At 35.9% G+C, this 16,649-nt stretch overlaps 1 protein-coding gene across 3 annotated transcripts in view; it reads right to left on the bottom strand.

Annotated features, from left to right (window-relative positions):
• veph1 (ventricular zone expressed PH domain-containing 1) overlaps nt 1–16,649 on the bottom strand; it is a 163,017-nt gene that overhangs the window by 64,093 nt on the left and 82,275 nt on the right. For 2 of the 3 annotated variants that reach the window (XR_012393639.1, NM_212831.1), the window contains 2 exon segments: nt 15,830–15,993; nt 8,234–8,443 (listed from right to left, as the gene is read on the bottom strand). Coding sequence is in view for 1 of the 3 variants with exons in the window: in NM_212831.1 (NP_997996.1) it covers nt 8,234–8,443; nt 15,830–15,993 (374 nt within the window). In the remaining 2 variants the exon portion in view is untranslated. 3 annotated transcript variants of the gene reach the window in all.

Here is a 16,649-nt window from a genome sequence, read left to right as displayed (position 1 = left end):
GGGTTTGTCTGTCTGTTCTTTGCTTTTCTATGTCTGCAAAAACTAAAAGAAATATTTAATTCAAGGAAAATTACATTTGACTAAAATGTAAACATGGTCAACAGTGAATTAAAATTAAGCGACTGAACTTCCTTATGCCTTTGGAACATTTTCGGCTCTTCAAACACACACACACACACACACACACACACACACACACACACACACACACACACACACACACACACACACACACACACACACACACACACACACACACACACACACACAGTACAAAATGCTGGGTTCCACACAATCAATTTAAGTTATGACAAATTTACAATTTTTATAAATTTAAGTGGACTGAACACAAAACAGTTAGGTTGTTCCCCTAAAATACTCAAGAATTGTATATTTTCAAATTATTGTAAATAAATAGTTTGAACAAAAAACAAACATTATTTTTTGATGCGCACACACAAACACACACACACACACACACACACACACACACATACAAACACAAAATCTATTATTCATTCTAGCCTTTTCGCCTTTAACTCTGATGGATTTTTTGACTAGTAGTGGCAGGGAGATTTTAAGAAATGCAGATTCGCAGCATGTGGTGCTACACAGGGGAAAGGGAGCAATTTGGCCTGTCTTGAATAATCTTCAGAGATTTAACATCCAACAATAGTTTGATCTATCCTCCATGGTGGTTAAGCGTATGTGTGTGTGTGTGTGTGCTGTGCATGTTATTGCGCATGTGTTTGTCTTTTGTGTGAAACGTTCAGCAGCTCACGTTTCACTGACACTTTTCAAAAACCGTGTTAACACTTTTTTTCTGCTGATTGCCCCTCCACAAATATGAAAAGAAGAAACAAGCTTCCAATTTGGCACATATCCGTATGAGTATCTACCAAGCCAACTCTGTCTCACAAAGCTTTCTGAACACAGGGTGAAGCCAGTTCAATAAACACTGGCTAGTTTCTCAAAAGACCTACGCAGAAAGCTTTTACCTACATTTATCATGTATGAAAAGCCCACCACAGCTTTTTAAAAATTGTTTCTCGAAGTCTGCAGTTGGTTTTAGGAGTTTATTTTGTTCTTTAGAAGCTACATCAGAACTATATAGAAGTAAAAGCTGAAGACCAGGCCATATTTAATTCACTGTTTTTACTGGTCCAAAAAAAAATTCATTTTTTTTGTCTTGTTTCTTGTCCATAAATTCAATAAAATTTACATCACAAGCATTTTCTAGGCAAGCAAAACATTTTGTATAGTTTTACATTGTTTTTACAAATAATGAGTCAAAATTAAGTGAGCTTTCCCTTAAAAAAAGTTAAATAATCTGCCAATGCACTAAGGATAATTTTGTTTTCGCTTTAAAATAAGATTATTTTGCTTTCCCCATTGGCAGAATATTTAGCTTTTTTTAAAGGTGTAGTGTGTAAATTTGACACTCAGTGGTTGAACTAGAAATTGCACTGCTGGATCAAAACACATTTTCAGGCTCCCGATTGACGTGACTGCGCCGTATAATGGAGTCTAAAGGTAGATTTAAGGCTAATTGGAACAGTTTTCTAAATAAAAGCAATGGCAAGCAATATAAGGAATGTTTTCCATACTAAAATGAGTTTTTGTCCTAACCAACACCTGAGATTTATATTTTAGAAACCACTTCTATTTCTCACAGCTGAACAATGATCACCTCAGCTACACCTCATGTGCTTTATTCAGTGTTTAAATGCTAACAGTGTGAGTTTGAATGCCATTTTACGTGACATGTATTGTGATACTACTGAAAGCAGCAGCAGATCTTGAAAAGATCACCTCAGATCTTGAAAACGAAATAAACCGTTTGAAATTGAACTTTAGAACTGTGGATAAGAAACTTAGATGTAGAACTCAGCGCAAGCCAACATGTATCAGTGACTCAGCATCTACATTTAATAATGTTAAAGAGGTTGAATATGCATTAAGTAGATTGTAAACCTTACTATTTAAAAATATATAAAAAAAACATTGTCTAGTTTTCAGAAATAATAAGTCAAGTTTTTCCTTAAAACAAGCTAATTAAATCTACCAGTGGGGTAAGCAAAAAAACTCTAGTTTCTGCTTTGAATTATGATTATTTAGCTTATACCGCTGGCAGATTATTTTACTTTTTTAAGGAAAACTTTTCTAAATTTTTATGTCTTATTTCTGAAAATATTTGTATTTGTATAATTTAAGAATTCTTAGATATTTGGACCAGGAACAAGTCAAAGTGAACAAGTGGGGTGTAGAACATTACATACAGTAACTGGATCAAGCCTCTTTCAGATTGTGCCATTTTATCTCCACATGGCCCTGACCACCACTGGTCAGACTGCGATCCATCTCCAAAGCAAACACATTAGGCAACATTGAGAAATGTCCAAGTTCTCTGCAGGTATCAATTTACCAAACACACACAGTTAAGAACAAATGGCAAGAATGCTAGTGCTCTCTATAATGGCGTTAAAATATGATCCCTCATATTTCTGGCACAGACAGAAGGTGTGGAACTTCACTGCACGAATGAACAAAGTGCTTAAAAAGGCTGTCAACGCTTCCAGGCTGTTCAATTAACATAAAAGAAAGGATGACACTCACAATAAAGCGAAGAGAGACATTAGTGGTTAAATCACTGCTAAAGTAATTAAAGCAGCTGTAAAGACTGAAGTAGCTGAAAGTATAATGAAAGCCAGAAACAGAGTTTGTGGTGGTAGGAGCTGGGGGTATTGCTATATTTAAAGAAGGTCAAATATCTGTTAACATTTAGGTGGCATTTTCACCAATGTAAAAAGATTGTTATACGTACGTTACACATACGTTACACATACGTACTGTATTGTTAGGTTCAGGGATTATACACATTTTTACTACAACATTTCTATGACTTTTCCAGGACTTTCAAGTCAATTTTCATGACCTACTGTTTCATGTAATGTCTACGTATACATGGTAAATCATAAGAAAAACAATGACGTTTAAATTTATTACAGCATATCATACAACTCGCAACAATCTCTTTAGTTTCAATTTATTTTTATATCTATGTAAAATAGATTATGCTTGCGCAGCATTAAGTATGCGAGACCATGTTTAGGCCAAGAAAAGAAGTAAAAACAACTAACCTCCATTCCAGTACACAGATATTTGTCAGACAAATTTTAGACGATGTTTATAGTTTGTTAAACTAGTAATAGTAGGTAAAACTACTTCTAGTGTAAAGCCGTGATCACACTGCACTTTTCGCTCCATAGACTTCCATTTATAGGCATGCGTATGCGGCAGATCAGAAGCACAAGGACGTGCGACAAGTTTCGCATTTCACTGCATTCGGAAGTTCAAGCTAGGTGAACTTTTCCATGCAAAATCACATCAGGTGATTGCATGAGACCAATAGAAGATAATTTAAAATAAGAAATTTTTAAATATGGAGCAATCGCTCACTTTTATTAACGTCTAATCCTATTGTTTAATACTATCCCTTTTCGCAGCGCCGTACAACAGAATTTTGCAAGCACAAACTCTAGTGGGACCGCAGCTGAAGTCGCTTTGGACAAAAAATGTCTGCTAAATGACTAATGTAAATGTAATTTCCATGACTTTTCCAAAACCTTGTGGGTTTTTCTGTTTTTCCATATCTTTTCCAGGCCTAAAAAATGCCATGTCAAAATTCCATCACTTTTCCAGGTTTTCAATGACTGTATGGACCCTGTGGGTTATGCCTCCTGTTCGAACTACTCTAGCATCTTCAATGAAAAAAAGGAGTGTTTTGAAAATGCTAAAACTGAGCTGCGAATGTTTGAAAACAAGCATGTGGCTATCCACAATCACTTTCTGATTGGTCTTTTGGATTATTGTGCTTTGTTCACTGATTTGTTGGGCCCCCTCATATGACTACTACCCATATGACTATTATATGACTATTATTGTTTTTGCAGCAGCAGCATATTCTACTTGCTAACAGCAGAATGCCTTTCAACTTCAACTAATCAGTCCATACTTGTAGAGTCATGACTTTAGTTTTAGATTTTAAAATGTACACTATCTGACAAAAGTCTAGTCGCCTATCCATGTTTTAGGAACAACAAATAATAACGTGACTCCTAGTTGATCATTTGGTATCAGAATTGGCTTGTATAAAAGGCAAAGACCTCTAGATTACGCTTATTTTACCAAAATAAAATATGATCATGCCTTGATTTTTTAAAATTATTTAATTAGGACAGTAAGGTCTGACTTTGCTTAGATAAAAGTCTTGTCACTTAACAGAAATAATGCACAGTATAGAATATAAAGTCATGGTGCAGTGATTTGGCTAAAATGATGGAATGAATCCCTCTGATAATGATACGAAAATGCTGGAACAAACAGTCCAGCATGCCAGTAATCCATTAGAACACAGAAACTGGGACATCCACACATTTACACACGCTGAGACAAGAATGATGACCATAACAATTACCATAACCATAATGGTGCCCAGATTTGTTTTGCAACCCCCCATAAAGAAACAAGACAAAAAAATGGCTATTACGAAACTTTAATTCCAACAGAAACGTGAAAACTGTCATATCTCATAGACCTCACGGCAGATTTAGCGTGCTACAAATCCTTTGTGTGAAACTTCTCTCTGCTTCCAAATTCACCCATAATGCAACACCATAACAGTCAACAAAGCGCTGTTTCTACAACAAAATCACTGCTTTCAACAATAAATCTCACAATAATTCATTTCAGAATTTAAATGTTTCCATGTTTTATAAATCCCTGTTTTCTATTCAGTGTGTTTTAATTATTTATTCATAGTGTAGTTGACTCCTTTCAATATCATACAGTGCTGAAATGATGTGACCTGCAGTCTCCAACCTGATTTCACCAAGTAAGACATGATCCTGGATTAACATCTGTGTTGATCCTGGAACAACATTCCAATCAGCCAATCAGAATTAAGGGATATGTTTACTGTTCATGTTAAGTTTAGGCTTACAGTTAACTTTATGCACTTCTACATGATTGTTATCCTACTATTATTTCCCTCTGATCTGATTTTGGGAATAATTTACAGTTATGGTTGGGTTTAGGGGTGGGAAATGGGTATGGATTACATTTTCAAACAAAAATTATGTTAATCCAGGATCGCATCGTACTTGGCAAAGTCATGAAGTGCACCTGCAGAAAACACTGTAGAGATTCCTTAAGGTCACAGTCATTAACTGCAGTGTCTACAAATGCACTAATAGAGTAGTGCTGCTTGTTGGCGCAAAGCAGGAGTGTTAAACAAGCCTGAAGGACTTAGTTAGTTTGATCAGGTGTGTTTAATTAGGGTTGGAACTAAAGGCTGTTTCTCACTATGCGTTCTTCAGCTACCTTGTGTCCTTGTGTTCTCGTGTAACGTATATGAATCATCAACCGCCAAAGTTCAGTCCCAAAACTCAAGACCGCAAGAACAGAAGACACGTAAAAGTTTCCGGATGTGTTCATGTTATCAAGGATGCATCGATGAGTGCAAAACTCGCTCGAGAAGTCTTAGTGGTCATTGCGGCTGAATAAAGAAGGTGGGAAGCGCAGCATTTATTATTAAAGTTCAGAGATATAACTTATTTATCTCAGGAGTTTCCTTAAATGAGACGGTAAAAGTAAACATTACCATGAAATTCTTAATAAAGGCATGAACTCATTAAAGGTGTTTATTTGCTGAAATTCATATTAAAATCAGTTTTATTTGTATATTTGTATGAATGTATATTTGTAAAGTCTTTATGCAGAGGATATATTTTGAAAAGGGAAAAAACATTAAATCGTTGTATGAATGCTGTAATGTTTAAATAATTTTTATTAAAAATGCGTGAAGGTCATGTGACCATCAGGAAGAACCAGAAAAGAACGCAGCATCTCATTTCTCACAGGATGTGTTCTCTGTTCTCACATTCTCCCGAATTCGTTCTTTGGAGGTGACCTGGCAAGACCGGTCAAGAACACAAGTCTTTTCTATGTGTTCTTGCAATTGAGAAACCGCTATTATGTGTTCTTGAGCAATCTTGTGTCATTATGTTCTCGTGTAACGTCATGAACTGCCAAATTTCAGTTACAAAACTCAAGACTGCAAGAACGGAGGACATGTGAAAGAACCTGGATGTGTTCTTGGTATCGAGGATGCACCGATGCAGGCTTAAGCACTGAACTCGCTCTAGAGGCCCCAAAAGGAGTTGGGAAGCGCAACATTTTATATAGATTTATTATTAAAGTTCAGAGACATACACATACACAGAGACTGTGCCCCTTCAGTAACTGAGATCTAAAGAAGTTTAAAGAGTGAAATCCAGACAATTATACATACTAATTGTAAAGTTTTATCAGCTAAAACAAGCATAAAGTACAAAAAAAAAAAATATATATATATACCAAGTAAACTATTTATTATGTATTTCTTTTGTTTCAACTTGTTAAACTGAACCATCTTTAAGAAAATAAATTAAACAGGCCTGTCTCTGGAAAATAAAACAATTTAAAAACTTCTTAAAAAATTATTGAAATGACAGAGACAAAATTAAGGAACAATTTAAGTAAAGGTGCAAAAAAAAAAAAGCTTTCTATTCAATTGAATTTAACAGTAAGAGCTTAAGGCTTTGCTTGGTCACTTGCGTTTTTTGTGTGTGCAAAAAAAAAATCCACATTTCCAGGTATTTAATTCATATTTAATTAAATTCATTTAGAGATATCTGCAAATATTTTTCAATGGAAGTCAATGGAGGAATATGACTAGTCACAATATATTTGCAGATATCTCCAATCTGATTTCGTACTAGTACAATTGTAATTGCAGATATCTCTAATTGTCATTCTGACTAGTCGAAATATAACTCTGACTAGTCAAAATATAATTAGAGATATCTTTAAACATATTTATGGATAGTCAAAACAAAGGTTTAAATGCTAAAACCGCTTGCCATACTATCAAAGTCCGCCCTCTGTAGTAACAGTTCACGGTCAGCTCACGTCATGTGTGATTTTGCGGCGGGAACATTATATGAAGACAGAATGATAATTTAGGGTGAATTGTACCTTATAAATACAGTATGTGACTCTTTCAACACCATTAGGAGGTATCCCTGTCGCTGTGCAAAGTATGTAAATCACTGTGAAGACTTTAAAACTTAGGATGTTTGACCCAGTATGCGTGTCAAAAAGCGGACGAGTCTAAAGCAATGACTGTACAACCGAAATGTTGCCAGACGTCTGATTTTGAGAGGATGGGCCATCCTCTATTTCAGCTCCACTCATCTTGGTCTGCTAACATTACTGCTGCTGCAATCTGAACTCACGTGCGACAGCAGGTGGAACGTAGCTCACTTGCAAACAGCTCAACTAATAAGAGAAAACGGACGGCATATCGTAATCAAATCGTCATAACGCCACGATGCATATTGAGACATTTTTGCATCGCAATAAATCGTACAACGATAAATCGTTACACCCCTAATATATATATATATATATATATATATATATATATATATATATATATATATATATATATATATATATATATATATATATATATATATATATAAAATTAATGCCATAACAAACAAAGTTATGGCATTAATGGAAATATTTGATGAAGTTGCTTTTTAATTTAGTTATAAGATGTAAATTAATATAAGTGTGATTTCTTTAAAACGCACATTAAACCACATCAATAGTTAAGCAGCAACTATTGTCAGTAAAGATGTATAGAAATGAACATTTCTGGGTTAAAACTGAAACTTCTGAATGCACTTGGCCCAAAACTGGAACCAAAATGCTTTGTAGTCATTCATTCATTTATTCATTTTCTTTTCGGCTTATTCCCTTTATTCATCTGGGGTCGCCACAGCGCAATGAACAGTGGTTTAAATACTTTCCAGTTTGCCAGATATTAATTAATTAATAGTCATTCAAACATCTTTACTGAAGACTCTCTTGACGGTTGGTCTCACGTGTTTGTAGTTTATTTATACATTTTTCTTAAGTCTTAACCAAATTTACATCCAATGCGCAATCTATTTATTACACAAACTACACTACACACTACAAAACAAAGTATTATAGCTTTTTAACAAGCTTTATTATCATTGTAAACTTGTTAAGCACAATGAGAATTCATAATAGGAACCAAAACAAAATAAATAAAAGACAACTAAAACAAAAGTGCAAACATAAATGAACAAATGCTCACCTCACTTGTCAGACCCACTGCTCTATGGATCTTAGCGATGTGTCCCAGTAACCAAGGGTTCTTCTGTCCCACATTTCTCAGGGTGGACAGGAAGGGTGCGAGAGACACAGGACTTGATTGAGCCACATTCACCAGCACACCCAGCGCAGAGTCACCGAGATCGCTGTCACCGAGGAAACCAATCAACAACGGCACCAAAGACGACAATACCTGAGCACACAAAAACACAACAACATTCACAAGTGAACAGGCTTAGATTGTCTATCAACATCAGATGCCTTACAATGGAAAAATATAAACACCAGAGCCATTCAGAAAGTGAAAAACGATGAGTATGTTTACATGGACACCAATAATCCGATTTTAATGCGATTAAGACAATACTCTGATTACGAGTCTACGTGAAGTTTAATTTTAAACTAATTTCGATGTGCTCATAATTGACCCAGCTGGTCCACATTAGCTAATTATGATCCTCCAATCAAAGGATCCCAAATCACTATATATATCCTCATTTCCTTTCTACTACTATCTTCGTCTTGAAGAAACCCCCCTCCTCCCCTTCTTCCTCCTTTATCCAGAATGGGCGGCACGGTGGCCCAGTGACTAGCACTGTTGCCTCACAGCAAGAATACCAATGGTGTTGGGTCCTCGCTGAGCCATCTGGTATTTCTGTGTGGAGTTTGCATGTTCTCCCCGTGTCCGCGTGGGTTTCCCCCGGGTTCCCCGGTTTCCTCCCACCATCCAAATGTGCTCTATATTATAGATAAAACAAGCCTAAACCTTTTTTATAATGTCTTACTCTCAGGAAGTTCGCCTTGGCCTCAGCAGCGGGGGAGTTTGCGATAGACCTGAGCTCAATCTCCACTCGCCCTGCAAAACGGGGGGAGCCCTGGGCTTGAGGATCCCTTGAGCTCAGGGCTCTCTCCTGGGACAGCATGCCAAACAAGCTATGAATAAATCATGAGCTAAGTGTGAACTCTTGAACATGTAAATAGCGATTTTGATTAATCTGATTAAGGTCATAATCGAACTAAGGAGAAATTGAATTAGGAAATGTGGAATATGGTGATTTTAGACGCATTATTAAAGTGCAGTACAGACACCTTATTCAAACTATTACTGTCATGTAAGACTTTTCGCCGCGTTCTGCGAGAGGATAGTACACACACACACACACACACACATGGCTGTTTGACTATTATTTGCTCCTACAGACTCAGAGTCCAGACCACAGACACCTGCATCGTGAAATGGGGAGGTATTGTCCTTCCTTTCAGCATGCAGTATGAACTTCAATTAAAACAACACTCTTCCAGCAGTTCATAGTTGCAACCAATATCTCACTTGTCAAGGGGGGCATGCATGAAATGTTCCTGAATAAAAGTGAAAATGCCAAAATTTAGATAAAGTTGACAAAATAAAAAATGAAACACCCAAATTACATGAAGCTCCGAAGGAAATGAAGATTATGTGCTTAACATGTAAAACGAGATCATGAAAGGAACATTTAAAAAGCAACTCATGGAAACGCCTTCATCATATTATTGTCTTAATTAGATTAAGGCAAATAATTTGATTACTGATGTCCATGTAAACATAGTCAGTGTGTTACACTTTATTTTGAAGTGACGTAGTTACAGCGTTACTATTTATCGAACTACTGAGCATTATAAATTAATCACATGTACTTCCTATATGCTTGGAGATTTAGGTTAGGTTCAGGGTTAGTTACATGTAATGATGCATCAGTCATTGTATTTACTATAGTAAATGGATGGAATGTATAACAATGTCATCTTGAATTAAAATGTTAGCAAACAGTGTACTGCACTTCTAAAGAAATTGTAAGGTTTATAATGGAATTGAAACATATTAAACCTCTTTAACATTATTAAAAGTACATGCTGAGTGACTGATATTTGTTACAGTTCTAACATTCATTTTCAAACTATGTTTGCTAGATTTATTTTTAAGATCTCAGATAAACTCCCGCTCCCGCTTTCAGTATGGCAATGAATGTCACGTAAAATGGTATTCAAACTCACATAGTGCATGGTTTCCGCTACATTAATTCTTCCAAGACGGGGCACCACGCCAAGATTCACCCCGCCAAGGCTACATTACAGCTTCTCATTTAAAATTTTTTTTTTTTCAATTCGTTTTTTTTTTTAATAGCGGGTGATAATCGCACCAAAACGTATTAAAGGGTAAGTGAATTATAACAGCACAAACTTTTCTTTAACCGTAGTATTGTACTAGTATTTAACCGTTGTGCGTCATTTGTTTAACCCTTTAAGGTGAAGTGTTGACTGACTGACTGACTGCCTGACCGGCAGGTGTGTGATGTATTAGGCCAGCAAACACGACGTATAGCCGTTTCACTTTACTTCAGGGTGCATTAATGCGGCTCTGCAGGTCTATTGAAGACATTAATAAATGTTCCTAGCAAATCTATTAAATGCTGGAGACATACTCGTTACATAAATGCACTAAATCGCACTTCAGCAGTGTTTATTTGAGACCGCACAAGAAGATCTGCGCGCTCTTGAAGCGGCTTATATTTTAGGGGGTGTGCAAGTTTTGTGCACAAGCAGAGGAAATCGGCGCGCAAGCAAAGAGATCCGCATGCTCGTAGGCTATTATATAAATGCAATCTTGAATTCTAATACTGCGCTCATAACATTTGTTATTGAAATAACGCCACAGGTAGTTGGTAAATCTGTGTAAAAAAAAAGGCCTGCCGCCACAGCTGGAAAAGAATCCTAGAGGAAACACTGTAGTAGCATTTAAAGGTGACCTATTATGGGTTCTAACAGTTTTAACATATTCTGTGAATATACTGTAAATAGCTTGTAATAGGAAATAATGTATTCATTTAATATTTTAGAATCACACTTGATAAAAAACAGTCTGCAGAAACACTTTGATCGACTTTCTCCCTTTGTGCATTTTCAGAGGGGAAAGCCCCGCCCATTAGTGATGATGTCATTAGCACAGGACGTTAGTCTTATTTTGATTCTGCCACTATGCAGACATAGGTATCTGTAGCTCCTCCCTCTTTTGATAAGAGGGCTGGGAGCACAATCTCATTTGAATTTAAAGTGACAGTCACCAAAATGGCACAATTAGGATTAAAGCTTAATAGGGGCAGTTACAAAGAGTTAATAAACATTATCTGTGGGATTTTTTTCAGCTGAAACTTCACTTTTAGGGACATCAGACACTTATTTTACATCTTGTAAAATGGGTCTAATACTGTAGGTCCCCTTTAACACTGAATAAAGCACATAATCAGTACCTGAGGTGATCATTGTCATGGTAGTTTATGCAGTTGTTCAGCCATGACATCACGAAATACAAACTGCTTATAAATAAATTGTTAATATATTATAAATATACTGTTTATATAATATTAATTGTGTGAGTCGCTGTCACATTCCTTTTAACATGGAAAAGATACCTTTTAAAGCATGTTAAGGCACTGCGTAAGACATGTTTCAAATCATGCAAAATGTGTGGTGTGTAAACACGCTGAAGAATCAGCAGATGCATGATGTGGAAAAGGTTTGTTTTCCGCTGTTCTTGGAAGCGCACAAGGACAGGCTATCTGGACCCTTCACAACGGGGATGTAATAAAAACGGTAAAAACATCACAAACACGACTGCTCTTTCATCAGTGGTCCCTCATGGTTCTGATTGTGCTGTGTAAAGAACCACTGCCCTCTGGTTGGTTGATATCAGTGCCGCCCACCCATTAATCCTGGTTCCTACATGAGCTTACAGAGAAAAAAAAGTGATGGTAAGAGACTGACAAAATAAAAGTTGAGTAAAAGGAAACTCGTAATCATCCGTGCACTGTGGACAGTTTATCTAGATTTATCTGTTACAGCTAAGCAGTGATGACCTTCAAATAGAAGAGTGACTCACAGAAGAAATACAGACCATCAGTCAAACCTTGTGTTGGTTGACATTCACGTCTGGCAAACTATTGTGATGACTAGAGGACACTGCGTCACACCAGCTCTTTTCTCCAGCATGACACACTTTTAGTAAGGATGTGCTTAATCCTCTCTTTTTTTTCTTATGAAGCGTTTCACCTTTGAATTGATGAAGTAGATCTGATGATTCTGGGAGAGCAGCAGACAGGACATCCTATGAGAACAATTCCCAGTCTCTGTGATTATGTGAAAACCCATTGATTAATCTTTATTACTCCCGCTTGTTTTCAAATGACTAGCAGCACTTGGATAGCACTGGGACAGAATGGTCTGGGGGACTTATCCATCACTAAAAAATCTTTTTATATAAACTATTTTTATGCTAGTTTAAACTGGTAGGATATATACAGTCAGAAGTCAGAATTATTAGCCCTCTGTGAATGTTTTTCTTTTTCAAATATTTCACAAATGATTTTTTACAGAGCAAGACATTTTTCACAGTATTTACATTTATATTTATATTATATTATATTTATACTTTAATAATTTTTCTTTTGAAGAAAGTTTTATTTGCTTTATTCGGCTAGTTTTCCATAAAAAAAATAAGATCAATATTATTATCTGCCTTAAGCAATATTTTTTCAGGTATCAACAGAAAAAACACTGTTATACAATAACTTTCCTAATTACCCTTGTTTGCCTAATTAACCTAATTAATCTTTTAGATTGCACTTAAACTGAATCTTGAAAAATATGTAGTAAAATATTATTTACTGTCATCATGGTAAAGATAAAACAAATCAGTTATTAGAAATGAGTTATTAAAACTATTATGTTTAGAAATGTGCTGAAAAAAATCTTCACCCTGTAAAACAGAAATTGGAGAAAAATATACTGACTTCAAAAAATTCTGACTTCAACTGTTACAGATTCTACATTTGTCAATCTTAAACTTGTAATATCTCAAATATTTATTCTGAAAGTCAAAGTGTAAACAGAAATATCTGTCAACTCTGTTATAAACAAATTTTGTCAAAATATATACAGTTAACAAATGTGACAACTTAAAACCCAGTCTTCCCTTAGAGAACATTTTTTAACCATTAACTCAATTTAAGCCTAATAAATTTTTATTTTGGAGTAAAAATACAAAAAATAAATAAAATAAATAACTGAAAAGTTTCCTAGATGATGTGCATTTCCTCTAAATATAGCTTTAAAAGTGAAAAATTCTACAAACATTCAAGCAGTGAGAGAACTAATCAGTTTCTAATCAATTTATTAACAATAAACTGTTAACTGTTAATAAAACATTTTAGAAAGTCCAGTTACCCCCACAGTCCAAAAAAAATGCGCTATAGGCGAATTGAATAAACTAAATAGGTTGTGGTGTATGGGATTGAATGAGTGTGTATAGGTGTTTTCCAGTACTGGGTTGCGGCTGGAAGGGCATTTGCGGTGTAAAAAAAAATGTTGGATAAGTTGGCGATTTATTCCACTGTGGCGACACCTGATAAATAAAGGGACTAAGCTTAAAAGAAATCTTGCCTAATTACCCTAACCTGCCTAGTTAACCTAATTACCCTAGTTAAGCCTTTAAATTTCAAGCTGAATAGAAGTGTCTTGAAAAATATCTAGTCAAATATTATTTACTGTCATCATAGCAAAGATAAAATAAATCAATTATTAGAGATAAGTTATTAAAACTATTCTACTGTAATTCAAGAATCAGCCACTGAACACTGTACTTTTGTTGACCTTTATTGGAATGTGGGCTTGAAGAATTACAGATCCCCTTGTTATCCAATGCAAAATCAACAAAGTCAGTTTTTTCGCGATCCTGGAAAATTCTTCATTTAAATGGAAAATTAAGCCCCCAAAAAAGTAATTATCTCATAAAACCACCAATTTGAACTATATAATCAAATGATATATTATTTTAGTTTGCGATTCATTGTTTTACGTGATTGCAAAGATGCCATTAGACATCCTGCGACATGAACGACACAGAACATTTTAGGCATTTTTGATGCAGTTCAGTAGATTGCACATCTAACACAATACTTAATATTTATTATTTAAATATATACACGACCATTCAAAAGTTTGGGGTCAGGTTTTTTTTTGTTTTTTTTACTATTACCATTAATATTAATAATTATAAAAATATAACTACTATTGGGGCGAGGCAGTGGCGCAGTAGGTAGTGCTGTCACCTCACAGCAAGAAGGTCACTGGGTCGCTGGTTCGAACCTCGGCTCAGTTAGCGTTTCTGTGTGGAGTTTGCATGTTCTCCCTGCTTTCGCATGGGTTTCCCCCGGGTGCTCCGGTTTCCCCCACAGTCTAAAGACATGCGGTACAGGTGAATTGGGTAGGCTAAATTGTCTGTAGTGTATGAGAGTGTGTGTGAATGTGTGTGTGAATGTTTCCCAGAGATGGGTTGCGGTTGGAAGGGCATCCGCTGCGTAAAAACTTGCTGGATAAGTTGGCATTTCATTCCGCTGTGGGGACCCCGGATTAATAAAGGGACTAAGCCGACAAGAAAATGAATGAATGAATAATTAATATTAGAGTGATTTCCGACGGATGGTGTGACTGAAGACTTTAGTAATGAAGCTGAAAATTCATCTTTAAAATCTCTGGATAAATGATTAAATTAAATTATAATCTACTTTTGAGCAGTTATTTTATAGTGCAATAACATTTCACAATTTTACAATTTCTACTGTATTTTTGATTAAATAAATGCAGCCTTGGTGAGCAGGAGAAGCTTATTTTAAAACATTAAAAATCCTACTGACCTCAAACTTTTAACTGGTAGTGTGTGTATATACAAAAAATAAATAAATTGTAAACTCTCACAAATTTCTGGGAATTACCACCACAAAATTAGTCATTTTTAATCGCAAAAAATTGCAATAATAATAATAATAATAATTAGAGTGATTTCTAAAGGATCGTGTAACTCTGAAAACTGGAGTAATGAAGCTGAAAATTCATCTTTCAAATCACTGGAATAAATTATTAAATATATTTTTAAAATAAATCGTAAAAAAAACAAGAGGGTCTAGAATTACAGTAAGAATCCTTGAATGTTGCACCATTTTACACTGAATCTCCATTTCCTGTGTATCTCCTGGAAACTACAAGAGGATCCCCGATTTCCTCACTACTGTTGAAAGAATCCAGTGTGTTAATGCGGGTATTGTCACTGATTATGCATCTTCCTGTCCAATGCGAAATGTGCTCCTTATGACTTCAGCATTCCTGTGACACCGTACATCTGCTATTGGCAAACAAGAAATCCTCCAATCCCTTCAAAACATAAAAAAATAGATGACTGCTTCTGCCAAAAATGTGGTTTCCCTTTTTCTTTTCCTGTAAATTTGTCTTCACTCAGAGTCGTGGGGGGTTCGGATGTGTTTTCCGACATTTCCCCATCCGCAACTGTAGTACCGACAGAGGTGTCAACCATCACACCATTTTACAGTCTCTGACCTTGTACTGCAGCTGTCAGCTCTAAAAGAAATGCTAAATCACTCATTTATCCTCCACTCCCTTGGTGACCTTCACATTCTTTCTGTTTTTAGCCCGAATAACCGCAAATACCCCCTGTTCTTCTGCTCATACATCCTGTAATGTGTCATTCACTCACCAGGGGGTGAAGGTCTGAGATCATCTGCAGCAGTCTGAGCAGGTGCTGTCTGCCTGTCTGGTCCAGGCGGGGCATCATCGCTGTAAGCTCCCGCACGTGTTGATGGATGGGCTCTGGTTGGCGTGGATATACAGATGGCAACACTCTCAACAGCATGGTGTTACCTGTCAAAACACATAATTGTTCAATTCGGCACAGTAATAACAAGCTGCCATGAGTACTGTTACTAATGCACACACAAATGAGTAAAGAAAAACTATGAATGTTGAACTGGACCTCCAGCAGAGAGATAAACAATTTGGACTGTGGTGAAAAATGTGCAAGTTATTTCCCCTGTAAAAGTGAGTGAGGACTGATTTACTATATGAACACTTTTCTTGAAAATGAACAAACTGTTGTTGTTGTTGTTGTTATTCTTCGGATTTTAATGCCGTTTGTTTCCTCATTAATCCATTTGGAAATGTCAGGCTTTTAGACACATATTGAATTGATCAGTGTGAAAAAATGAATAATGTCAATACAACCAGGGGGGGGGGGGGCCCCAAGTCGGAGCACTCACTCAGGTCCCCCAAGCTCTGAGCTGGTTGGGGAAATTGCAAATTGTACCGAAACTATAGAACAAAATCAATGCCATAAGTATTGAAATAAAAAGCTTATCGAATAGCACAAGCTGAAAAAAAATAATACATTGAATTAACAACTGCCTGCATTTTAATGACTTGGATTGCCAGGGTTTGTAATTTTACGTCCTGAAATTTACCACAGCTGTTTATTTAAGCTGTGAATATTTCAACTAAAAATGTTTCAAACATGATTATAT

Source organism: Danio rerio, chromosome 18, assembly GCF_049306965.1.
Source record: "Danio rerio strain Tuebingen ecotype United States chromosome 18, GRCz12tu, whole genome shotgun sequence".
Lineage (NCBI taxonomy): Eukaryota > Metazoa > Chordata > Actinopteri > Cypriniformes > Danionidae > Danio > Danio rerio.
Note: the sequence above shows the minus strand (reverse complement) of the source record. Positions and strands in the feature narration are given on the sequence as shown.